The 13,201-nt window shown below is 42.6% G+C and overlaps 1 protein-coding gene across 4 annotated transcripts in view; it reads right to left on the reverse strand.

The window, feature by feature from the left end:
* Positions 1-13,201, reverse strand: part of LOC117764694 (ERC protein 2-like) — a 149,905-nt gene that overhangs the window by 124,146 nt on the left and 12,558 nt on the right. For 2 of the 4 annotated variants that reach the window (XM_034590676.1, XM_034590674.1), the window contains 3 exons: positions 9,490-9,534; positions 7,972-8,127; positions 5,090-5,257 (listed from right to left, as the gene is read on the reverse strand). In XM_034590676.1, coding sequence (XP_034446567.1) covers positions 5,090-5,257; positions 7,972-8,127; positions 9,490-9,534 — 369 coding nt within the window. Of the gene's footprint in view, positions 1-5,089; positions 5,258-6,289; positions 6,383-7,971; positions 8,128-9,489; positions 9,535-13,201 lie in introns of all 4 variants that reach the window. The other 2 variants (XM_034590673.1, XM_034590675.1) reach the window with 2 other exon arrangements.

Below are 13,201 nucleotides of genomic sequence, written 5' to 3' on the forward strand. Positions count from 1 at the left end.
CAAAATGGAAACCTCAACTAATGACTTGCAAAAGACATTAAATGCAACATGATTTGTTGCAGCCAAAGACTGAGGGTAATAACTCAAATCATGTGACTCTCAAGGACTTTGAGTTCCAACTAAATAAGACAGCAGAGATAGTGATAAAAAAACACAAAGGCTGGTGCTCACTAGGGGATTTCCAACTCTTAACCGATTTAAAAAACATGGGAGACCACAGACTTTATGACAAATTGAACTGCTTTTTCAGTTTCGTAATATAATACATATATCATACATATTTATGATTCGCGATCAATCAGTAGTATTTAGATTATTTTATAAACCCCTCACACTGTCCCCCACTCCGACCAAGCCCGATTATCATACAGTGTGCACCAGCCCAAAGACATATTCATGCAAAAGAATTGGTTCTATTGGCATTGGAACCAGAATTGGAATCTGCAGTGAAAGGGTTTATATTTCCTTTTTTATGATAGAAAAAAAAACTGCAATCCGAGTCAAACCAAAATTTTACTTGGATCCCATTTTGGGACTTTTTTATAATAATGAAACATTTGAGATGGAGGCAGGATCTTTTTCAGCCTGTGAAGGGGGACAGGCCAGAAAAAGTTTTGCAAATTCCAAATCCAATACAATTGAAGTAAAGGGCGACCACAGCTTTGAGTCAAATTTAAGTGCTGGGTTTTATGAACCCTTGGATGACACCACAGGAGCAGTTTGGAGGCATATTAGGTTTTTCTCAGTTGTTTTTTACGTTTGAAGAATCGGTCGCCAGTTACTTCAATTGTATTGGATTTGGCTGCAATGCTGTTTACCCCTGAAACTCCAAAAGTGTTTTGTGGACTCAAACACTTCACCCACCCCTCCATCGGCATAGTGGAGAGTAGATAATGAGTGAATTTCCGTTTTTGGGTGAACTATCCCTTCAATATTAATTCTAGTCAAATTGTGCAAATAAAAACATTGGTATACCAGTTAAATATTTACAAATGTTATCTGGTAATATCACTGCATGTCCTTTATTTCTTGTCTTTCACACTGTGAGGTTATTGATGATGAGAATGCCTTCAAACTTATTTTTGTTGTAGTCCTTGGCCTTCAAGAAGATGAGGCCTAAACCTGGCTTCTCATCACTTGAACCCACCGAAAGCCGGCATCATTTTAAAAAGCAGCATTGTCAGGTAAATGTGTCTTTATAGAAACTGTACCTGCAATACTCAAAGAGCATCAACAACATCTTAACCCTATTCAGTATGTGGTGTTGATTGTAGCTGGAGGTAAGCTGACACACCAAATTCAAATTCCCGAAAAAAAAAGAAAATCCCCAATTTAAATATTTGAATTGCAGGCAATTTTAGCTTTTAGTGGATTTAAGTTAAAATGAGTCTTCATTAAAATAAACAAGTTTTTAATGCAGTTGGTTTCATCAAATGAGCTCTTGAGGTTAACAGTGTACTGTAAATCTGTCATTTAAATGTATCACTGTAGGTTCAAGCAGATAATAAATGACAATGCGATGACAACCATCTAAAATAATACTATCATATTTTACCTAAAAAAAGTATAATAATAATCGGGAAAATCCATTTCCATTAGTTTCCTTCTTTCTTGAATAATATAATAACAAACAGGCCCAAATTCTGATTTGCCCTCTTTAGTCAAACCTCCTTATTTTCCAAATTCTGTTCTCAAAGAAAACTAAACACAGTCTGAGCACCTGCGAGCCCTTGAGTTGTGGCTTGTTCCTTTAGCGCTGGCTGGTTAAAAATGCAGGAAGGTCTCTGATAGGTTACCTGATCTGCTGGATCATAGTTACAGCCCCGCATTGTCCTGATCGAGGCAGGAAAGACACACACACCTACTGTATTAAACGGGTTCAATTTCCACAGACGTGCAACACACACACACACACAAACACACACACACATTATTTTCCACATTTTCCAGCTATGTGGAGACAGATTCAATCACGCCCATTTAGAAGCTGTCCTTTACTTTGACTGACAAATAAGTACACCTCCACTTTCTCGTTCCCTCGCTCACAGTGCCTGCTCTGTTCAGCAGCCAGTCCACGCTCAGTCCCGTCCTGATGTGAATTGCTTTTAGAGACAAGTGTCTGGGAGATGAAGCTGCTCCTCGGGTCCGGGACACACCGGCCTGTCTCTGGGGAAGAGGACTACTGTACCAATCACTGTCATTTATGATGAAACCTACCACACACACACACACAGGGAGGAGGGTGTATGCTGGGCCAATAGTCATGAGTTGGACAAAAAGCATCAAACATGTTGCTCTTGAGCAATTTTAAATGAGATGAGAGAAAGCTGAATCAAACTGCCGAGGGGGAGATGAAGTAATAATGATTGGATGGAAGGAATGAGGTGAAAAGAGAGATCCTCTGCTCTCTGACTGACGGAGAGCAGAGGAATGCAGAACCATGGCTGGCCTCGTGCTCACTCAGTATCTCTACCCATCCTCTGTTCTGCCCACTTATTCCAGGAAACCTTAGCCGTTCCCAAGTGGGGAGAAAATGTCAATTGCAGGAAAAAACTACAGATTGGGGATGAGAGTTTAGTAATCAGCAAAGTCAGCATGTGTGTGACTGTGTGTGTGTTAGTGTGTGTGTGTGTGTGACTGTATGAGTGGACTGCTGTAGCCTAGGAGAAGTGACGACAGGGCAGGTCGCAGAACACACTGAGTCAGGAGCACTACTGTACTGTCAAACAGTATCTTGTCATGCACCCATATGTTAATGCATAAACATATTAACAGACAGATAACATACACGGGCATCATTTCCACTTTGGCAGAGAAATCTCTCAACAACAACGGAACCATCGTCTTAGCCGTCGGTGAAGGTGGACACTGATATCTCTCCCTGACATGTTTCAGAATCACAAGGTCGGTTTCTTTTCAAAGAGCGGTCCAACATGATGAAACATCTCATAACCTGTCTTCAACCAACACACTCTAAAAGAATTAAGTTGTACATGTCTCCATTTAAATACAAAAAACCCCCCTGAAAACATCGACCCTAGTGTCTTACTGGCTAAAATCCACGGCCCCATTGAACAACTGTGTTTCGGAAAGGTTTTGTAATAACTGTACATCTCCACTTCCTCCGACAACCCAGAAATGAAGCCCAAAAAACAGTATCCAGGTTCCTATAGATACACATGCTCACCAAGCTCAGTCTCAGCGGTCAAGCGTCATGTTACATTCTGTTTTTATATCATCAAATAACTAATTAAAACCAAACTTAACCGAAAAAAATAATTATTTGATGTTTACTTTCACTTTTTAGTCCGGTCCATGTCCCGTCCACTAACAGGGAGGAGGATGGATTTATGACCTATACTAAAGCCAGCCACCAGGGGGCCATCGAGGTGCTTTGGCTTCAATGTTTGGAAACTGTCATGTCTTCCATCTTTATACACAGTGACTGTACCCGGTAACTCTGGTCCCGAGCATATTCACGACTTATTACCACAACCGATATAACAAGCACAACATGACATGAGTCGAAAAATCTGAGAAGCAAAAATATAGAGATCCATTACATACTAGAAAGCAGGTTGTAGATTATTGTTTTGAAATAATGTCTTTATTATATAAATATTATATTTTATTATTACACATTATGTGGCCACTCTGGAATTAAATTAATGGAAATCTGTGGTAGAGACGGAGAACTTTAAGCCCTCGAGGCCCCGAATTACCAGAATTTATCAAAAGTGCGAACAAAGGCGACGTCATAGTGAACCACAGCCTGCAGAACCCTTTTATCTCCCTCTCTCTCTTTCAGGGGGTTATCGGAGGGCAAATCATAAACTGATGAGGTAACACGTGTCCTGATCTTGCCATAAAGTTACACGTACCACAAAAGGACACACACATTTATTCACACGTGATCTCAGTTGGACACACAAGCACAAACAAGCACACACATAAAAAACACCACCCACTGAAAAGCAATTCTTTTAAGTATGATGTATTCAGCGAACTGCGAGGGCCAAAATTCCTTGCACATGTATGGACAATTAGGCCTAATTTTGGCCCAAATTGCTTCCTGTAATGATGAGTGGACATAGTTAGCGGGCCGCTCTCAAACTGCCGAACACAAAGAGATCTAAAGTATCAGTTCCAGGTCCAGAGTGTGATGGAGAAAAATGCTAAATGATCTCCATCGCCCCCCCACCACCTCACACACACACACACACAGATGCACACCTCCAAATCCCAGCATGCAACGCACCTCCATTCCTAACAGCAGTGATAAAATCATAAGAGTCATAGAGTTGAAAAAACATATTCAAAGATGAAGAACAAAAGCTGCCAGCTTTCTCCAGCCTTCTGACCGACCCGCCCACACGTGGAAGCCCCCTGGTGGGCTCACGGCTGCACAGTTTCCCCTTAAGTTCCTGATGTTGTGTATCTGCCAACAAATGTAATGCACTGGAGGTCCTTGCATGAGTGTTCTTGCGATGACCTCTTATCCTCTCACATATCTCAAGTATCTGTGCATGAAACCTGTTCATCAAGGCTACTTTTCCATGAACGGTCCACATGATAAACATCACTGTTAATGTGCCAGCATTAATCTAGCAGCAAATGTTCTCTGCTGACCCCAGACTACAGCCCGAAGGGCACTCGGAGAGCACATACCTCCGCCAGGGCTAATGCCCTATCGTGCCATGTTAAATCCTGGATCTGCCCATTTATCCAGATCCGCCCCAGAATTGGTTTCTTCATTGGGTAATGCCAGACCCCTCCAAAGCTTTTTGCTCTTAGTCAAACAAAGAGTTTAAACCAGGAAGCATACATACTACAATCCAATACATTTTATAATCAATGTAATGTCAGAGAAAGTGATTAAGACCCATAACATATTATGGCCCTTGATGGCTCCTGTTATTATTGCAGCGATCTACAGACATTTTCAGGCAGCCACATCCATATGAGGGTGTTTGTATCTTCACGAATGTTGGAGTGGCTCTGTGCATCAGGGGGAGTGTATTTGTGAGTGTTATCTGTGTGTAACTGGTGTGTGTGTGTGTGTGTCTGTGTTGTGCGATTGCACACTGACCTCTGTCTGCAGAGTGCTTGCACGTTGCTCCTTGGCGCTGAGTGATTCCTTGAGCACCTCGATGTGTTGCTTGCAGTCCGAGTTCTGATTGGTCAGTGTCTCTAGTTTGGTCTGCAGGGTCTGCATCTCTGTCTCCTTCCTGTTCAGCTCCTGCTTCTGCTGCTCTATCTGCCAATCACAGCCACACACACACATGAACACATTTGTTATGATATATCTTGTCCTCTTCCAGTGAACTGATACCTGCAGGTAACAAAAAACGTTCAAAAGAGAGAAAAAATACGTCTTTTCCCTTTCAGGCAAACACACTCACACACAAACACGCAAGCATTATAAAACCACACGTTGCCTTGAATACAACAAGAGGATTTAATGCACTATTTAATATAGTAGTGGGCAAAATTAATAAGTTAATAGTTACCTCATTTTCTATCTTTTGTCATTTAAAAAAAAGAAACTCTCAATATTTTCGATGCTGTGATACATTTTGTTAAAACTTCACTTGTATCATACATTTAGACATGAAATTGTGAATTGAGGTTAAAACATTGTAACATTGAATTATCACCCAGCCCTATCAGTCCTCACTCAGGGGAGTCCCAGGAATACTGTCTGTTCTGTGGACACACCAAGCCAAACAGCCACAGGGTAAAACATACATGCGGGCAGATAAAGTTATGGAGAGCAATATTACACTCACAAAGCTGAGAGATCAGATTGTTTTCAGAAGGGTCATACAGGACAGGACAGAGAACCACAAAGGAAATCAAAATGCACTAACAGAGGGAGGTTTTTCTGTGTGCTGAGGCTGGCTTTGTGCGGAAGATTGGCATCGGTCTACCGCTGCCAAAAATGCACAAAGCTGATGCGAGGAGAGATTTCTCTAATTGTGTGTGAGCAGGGTTCACCTCATAACAAGGGAATTCTGCTTGGACCAGAGCTTGGCCGAGCAAACCCTCAGTCAAAGAAGGAGAAAAGAACCCAAGAGAGCAGGGAGAAAAAGGGACAATAGGAGACGCAGGGGCCGAAAGGTGAAGTGGAGTCAAATGGGAACTCGGAGACTGGTGAGAGGATGGAAAGACAGTGAGGGAAAGAAGCGGGAAAATGGAGTGGGCAAAAAAATGTTGAAATAAGGAGGAGGGAACTCCAAGGATATCAGGCAAAATTGAGTAAATAATGAGAGACTAATGAGAGGGGTACTTCTGCTTGTTCTGTGATCCAAGGCTGTTGGGTAGGGTGGACGAAGCTGGGAGCTGGTCTGAAGGAAGACACACATGGGGACAAGGCCTGCTCCTAGAGAGACAAAGACAAGAAGACAGCAAGCCACTAAACTACAGCACACAGCCAGCAAGCGACACCTGCTCACCCCCATACCTGAGGCTTTTGATTTTTCACAAACATAAAGAAATGAGTTTCTGCCTAAATAAAGTCACCAGCTCGACTCAGAGGCCACTTTATGTGCTCGAGTGGTTCAAAGCCAACAGAGGAAACCAGAGAGGACAGCGACTCCTGTCCTCTCTGGTTTCCCTCTTATCACAGTTTCACCTCAACACCGGTCTCCACCACCGCTGAAAGACCAGGACCCTAAACGCTTCAAGGATATAGAATGAATCTGTCTTGTCTTCTCTGTGTTTCTGTGCGACTGTACGCAGAAAGACAAGAAACGGGCGAGTGAGCCAGGGGCCATCACCGTGATGCGTTATCGTCTCGGGGCGGCACAGGTGAGGAGAGAGCTCTGTCCTCTGTACGTTGTAAGCTCACATTCATCTCTCAGAGCCCCATTCATAAAAAAACATCTCTTTTATGATGGCATCAGGAAGTCCCCCCCCCCTCCCGATGCAATGACAAACGGGCCCTACAAAGAGCGCCATTAATGAGACATTTTCACATGGAGAGCTTCTGCCGTCATGGACACACAGCTAGAAACGCTGCGAAACCTGAAACCACCTTTTTTTACAACATAAATTCTGCAGGACCATATCCATAGTTTATTCTTATGTGTGCAGTGGTATGTCCCAATAAATAAAAACACTATGTAGCCTGGGACAGAGGAAATCGTAGTCAGGCATTTCTAAAGCTCTTTCTGCCAGCTAATGCTAGAGGAGTAAAAAGACACGCTGCACTGAAAGCTGATAGTGTTCCCTCCGAACGGTCAGCCATCACAGAGAGAAGCACAAGGCTTGGTCATCAAACAGGTAAAGTATGTAAAGCAGACAAGAACTGAGGAAATAGTTTTATAGGCGTAGGAGTTTTTGGTATTCAAGATCCAGTGGGTACGATTTTGGTGAAAGGGATCTATTGGCAGAAATTGAATATAAAATAATCCTAGTAATGTTTTCACTAGTGTTTTTCATCTAAATTGTACGAATTGTTGTTTTCTTTTCTCGAGACATGGAACCTTTATATTTAAATACTTTATATTTACATTGGGACCAGCGGGTCCTCTCTACGGAGGCGGCCATGTTTTTTACAATCGTCCAAACTGGACAAACTAAACACCTTTTGAGTTTTTATTCCAACTGAAGGCTGACACAAGTTCTCTTTCATGTTTGGAAGGGGAGGGTGAGGTGAGCGTTATTCAGGATCCGTACAGGATCCTGCAACATGCAACTTCACCACTAGATGTCACTAAATTCTAAACACTGAACCTTTAATGCAACACAGGAGTCTGAGTGCCTTGATGAAGCAAAAACACAACAAACTGCAACATATAGTCTGGCAGGAAGATGTATCCACTTTCATCTCCACTATCATGCAATAAAGCCATGCAACATGCACGTAACAGGTTCTCATGCAGTTGTTATTAAGGTATTAAGACAAACATGCATCATTGAGGTCATGCAACACGGCGGCGTCTCAAGTGACGAGCAGAGACATTCTACCTTAGTCTTCATGAATTTAGAATGGCTCTTGTAGACCTCCACATGCTTGACCTCATCCTGCCTGTCGTCAGGGTGCAGCAGGCCGCTGGTCTTCATCATCTGGACCTCATCCTCTAAGTCTCTGATGTTCCTCTCCAGGGATGAGATTTTGGTGTCCTGCACCAGCGACAGTAGGCAGGCAAAGAGTCAGGAAAGAGCTGACCATAGATGTAAGCTTTTAGGCTCACCTTAATGCTCTGTCATGTTGATCTATCAATTCCTCTTTCTAAAATGTCATGCACAAGAGGAGGGAAAGATGAGGCCAACAACCCTTTGTTGAGAAGAGAAAATATTGGCCCGGTCAAGTTGACACACAAATTTCCATTTGCTAATGGTGGTTGGATGGATTGTATACGAATTAGTTGAGAGGAATTTTAAGTACGATTATTACAGACAGCTTCTTTACCGAGGCATTAAAACAAACCCTGTCTAAACCTGAATGGATGCCAACACTAACTAAATGAGCTGCATCAAAACTAAACATAACTACTAACTATGGAGAATAATGACCTGACCCACTGACCTCTGAGTCACTTTGATAAGCATTTGGCATTTGGAAATATAAAAACAGCTAAATTAACTCTTTGCATCCTGTAAATAGATTAGAACCTATTAATGTATTGTCCTACATCTGACTAGAATGGCTGGAAAATTGGGGGAAATATCTAGGAAAGAGTTTGTGTGCAGCCAAGATGTTTTCCGATGCAGTATCTATGAGGGAATGGAAGGGTCTGTCACGGACAGGTCCTGAGGTTGTTTAGCTGCATGGGATCAGACATACGTTAAATGCTAAACCTTGGAAGAGAAGAGGAAGGTAATTGAATAAATGGAAACAGCCTGCATGATGCCATCAGCACAAACCACAGGCAGCATGTAAGCATCTGACCTCTATTACATCCCCTGACATCAGCCCTGCTGAGCACACAGGTTGTTACCATCCTAAACACACATAGAGCAGGCGAGCAGGAATCTATTCAACATCAACTGAATGCAAGGACATTGAATTTCAAAGTTTACCCAGAAAAAATTCAAATGTCAAGGTAGGGCATTCAGGCATGTAGGGGAATCGCTCCACCTTGAGCAAAGAGCACACATGCACGCACGAGACACAAATGACCACACACACTACGCTGCTCAATCACTTCCATGGCTTTAGGATGACTTCTGTATCATAAGCCAAGTCCTATGTTTAATAACTGATCGCTATCTCTTTCTGCTGTAAAGCGTGGAAAAAGAAAACATCACCCAGAGGAAGAGAAACAAGACAAATCCAATGAAAATACAGAAGAATACAATAGGAATACATGTAATGAAGGCTGCGGCTCAAAACCACTGAAACATAAACTCCTGTACACGATGGTGCTGCACTCCAACCAAGAAGGAATTTATAATGGGCACACAGGGAAGCAAAAGCGTTGTATACTTGCAGCCCATGCTGAGTTTACAGAAGAATCGAGAGGTGAGAACTCATTACTGTACCTGCCAGATAACGTCAGGATCAAAACAGAAAGGGTGGTTGGTGTTCTGCAATTACAAAGCGCAAATATACACAACTTAGAGGCAGCAGCAACACAAACTTGGAGAAACAGTGACAAGACACAGAACAACGATGGCAGGAGAACATCTCCTCGTCATCTTCAACATCACCCAGGAAAGTTCGCGCACATCTCCCACGTGTGATTCCTCCGACAATCTCCGTCTTGCATTTTCTAATGAATACAGTCAGATTGAAGTTTGCCTCTGTCATGCACTCACAACACTGTGGGCATCTCTGGCAAGCACATGTGCACTTTGTTAATGGGCAGACAAATAACAAAGTATGTGTGAAAAATAACTGTGGTTTCGCTGTAAAGGAGCCACATTTAGAACAAGCACTAAGCATGTGTGCGCGGGGGTGTGCACACAGACACATGTGGAGTCAACTGCATTTTTCACAGCTTTAACGACTTCAAAGGGCCGAGATGAGAGTGAAAGCTTCCATATGTGACATTTGAAACAAATTGAATAAGTGCTCAACTCGGCGTGGGCCAATAATGGACTTAACTTGGGCACGGCCGCCACGCAGACACCAGGCAACAATAAGGCAGTGTTCCTCCGATTATTCCTACATGTATGCTTTTGTCTGCGTTTACAGCCGAGCCAGGTCCACTGCTACTGCTCACATTACACCAGTGCTCATCTATAATTGAAGTTTTGTTGGTATGAAGCTGATATCAAACTACATCAGAAAGCTGAGGGAACAAACTTCACCTGCACCTTCACCAGGTCACAACTAGTTTTTATTAGAATACACCAATCACAGCTTAAACTCGCTGATCGGACAATGTCTTTGTAGATAAACTGGCAAACACGGCTGATGTTATATAAAGCCTGACATATATGAAGCTGAGCTCTGATCTGCTGCAGCATCACACACTCATCATACAGCAGGTTATTACTTAAATTGCTTCCTGCTCCTCTTTATTGCACAATCGCTGGAAGTCCTACCTTCATATCAATGACAGTCTGCAGAGCCCTGGTCTTGGCCGGATCGGCCTGGAGCTGGTTCCGACGATGGAGCTCCTGGGGGGGGACCCGGTAAAAATAAGCCTGTCGGCCCATCATCTTTGATCCTGACTATCACCCACAGCGTCAGAGCCACAACACTGAGCAGACCGACTCTTCACGGTTTCTATTTGTCCTTTTGTCCTTTGTTAAATATTGCTACGATATCCCAAACCGCACAGCCTTAAAACCAACTTTTCCTATGATCTGATCTTTAAGCTGGTTTTCTAGTTTGGTTTGCTCTCCTGCAGAATTCTGCTGGTATCTCTTTCCCTGCCCTCTCTCTTCTTTCTGTCTTTCCGTCTCTATTCGTTAACAGGTAGAAAGTTGCACTCAGCTACAGGTCGTATCAATCCATCACTCTTTCGCTCTGATTCTTTCTATTTCCTATCTCTCACTTGTTTTTCCCTGTCTCTCTCACGGACGTCTCTGGCACGCTAAAGCTCTTGCTTAGCAACACTTACTGCCAGCACATGCGCTCACCTTCTTCTATCAATAATTAATGGTAGAGCTCTGACCTACAACTACGTCTACACAACAGCGCACACACACAGACACACTTTTGTGTTAGTGGGCATGCAGATAAACACACATACGTACTTGTTGAAAAAGATAATTCTTTGTGTTGTTGATGTTAAGTCCATTTGAGAGTGGAAAAAACATTGTAATCTAATGATTTATTTCTCAGTATTTAACAACTGGACTGGCTGTTGCCTGCGTGTGTTCTGTTGTTGCACCATCTTGTGTCTGATCACGTATACATGAGATAGACTAAATATTAAAATTTTAATATCTAATACAAAGATACTGATACAGCTAAATCAACACTTTTCTAAACCATAGACGTGTCTCCGCTTCTTCCCACTCACACAAAAGCGAATCCTAATTGTCCAGGATACGGGTGCTGCCATCTTGCCCGTCTGACATAGTTTGGGGCCAGAATCTTTGCAGTAGCGATTGTGAAGTGGAGCCACGGTATCGACCAATCGAGAGCCATTCTCAGTTGTCAATCATGACATTTCTCTTGGACATATAAGAACTAGCGTTGACACGTTTTTAAAAAATCGAGTTTGGACGAATTTGACATGACACACAATTAGATCGATATATTCAAAGCCTCCCCACTCCATGATCGCAGTCAGAAGATGTTGAACAATAAAATATAGATATATAAATACTTCCACACACTCTCTCTCAGATTCTTTGGTGTCATGATTCATAGAAAACACAGAAAACATCACCGGCTTAATTTACAAATAGCTAGAGAGGGCGGGCGACAGTGAGCGCCCTCTGCTGGATCAGGAGGCAAACTACTTCAGTCTGATGCTGGTCTTTACTCTATATTATGAATTCGAACCGGTCGAATATGAGCTAACCTAAAATGACAGAAACCATTTTGGGGAAAAAATACTTAAACATATAATTTGACAGGAGATGGGGTTTATGACCTGTACTGCAGCCAGCCACCAGGGGGAGATCAAGATGGTTTGGATTCACATTTGGGAAGCTACGATGTTGAATATCTTTTTATAGAGACCTTGCACCGCTCTGTGTAGTTTTTTAAACCTTTAATCAAATAGTGAATTATCACTGAGAGCAGTGTTCTTTTTTTACAAACGCTTTGTTCACACCCACGCAACCACATACATTCACTCACACCCAGACGCCACCCAGCACGACCAGTCTAATCTGCTGGCCACTAAGCAGCTACACTGGAGCAGCTGAGGGTAAGGGGAACCTCAGTTGTGGTAACGAGGGAGTGGTCCTTGCTCAGGGGCACATCGGTGGTGCCGAGCGATGGCCCCACCCAGATTTATCTGCTTGTCAAAGGTCACATCCCACCACCTCCAATTTCACAGAGTAGTCATCACAGGGTTATTGCATTGGATTGCCCACTGCTACAGTGAATGCATAGGATTATAACACACACATCTATAAATGTAATTATAACTTATGAGAGAAATCGTACCCCCATACCACAATGGTTAAAAAAAAATCATATTGAAGTGCATAGAGCAATTAAATTACATAGGATCTCAAGAATCTATGTTATTTTGAACCTCAAATGGAAATGAATAGCTTTGAGTAGCATTGAAAAATGAGGAAAACTGCCTCTTTCACCAGTGAGACACAGATACACAGAGCAAAGTCACAGATGAGTTAAAGGGAGAAAAACTCAAATACTATCAAAGTCAAACATGGAGAAATGAAAGACAGTCAGTGGGAAGAGAGAAGCCACCAAATCAGACAGAAACCACATGGAGATGTTCATATTGAGGGAGTTCATCAGGCAGTCAGAGGAAGAAAGACGACTTGAGATACAGGGAGAGCCAACAGGTTGTCATGGCGTCCCATTTGTCCCAGTTCTTGATGTGTTCAGAGAGAAATCAAAGGCTTTATCATCTGGTCCATCAGCACATTTGCATGCACATTCATATTCCACTATCATTCAGAATTTGGTATCAGGTCATGTCAACAGCATATTCTACTTGGATACTTTGTTGTTTTAAGACATGTGACATATGCCGATATTATTCGAGTTTATGGAGCGTTCTTTTGACATTATTTCTGATACGTGTGTCAATTGGGATTTTTGGCACAAGTGGCTCCACTCAATAATCTGCACAACTGCATGTGAACGGTACTT

Source organism: Hippoglossus hippoglossus, chromosome 7, assembly GCF_009819705.1.
Source record: "Hippoglossus hippoglossus isolate fHipHip1 chromosome 7, fHipHip1.pri, whole genome shotgun sequence".
NCBI classification, from domain to species: domain Eukaryota; kingdom Metazoa; phylum Chordata; class Actinopteri; order Pleuronectiformes; family Pleuronectidae; genus Hippoglossus; species Hippoglossus hippoglossus.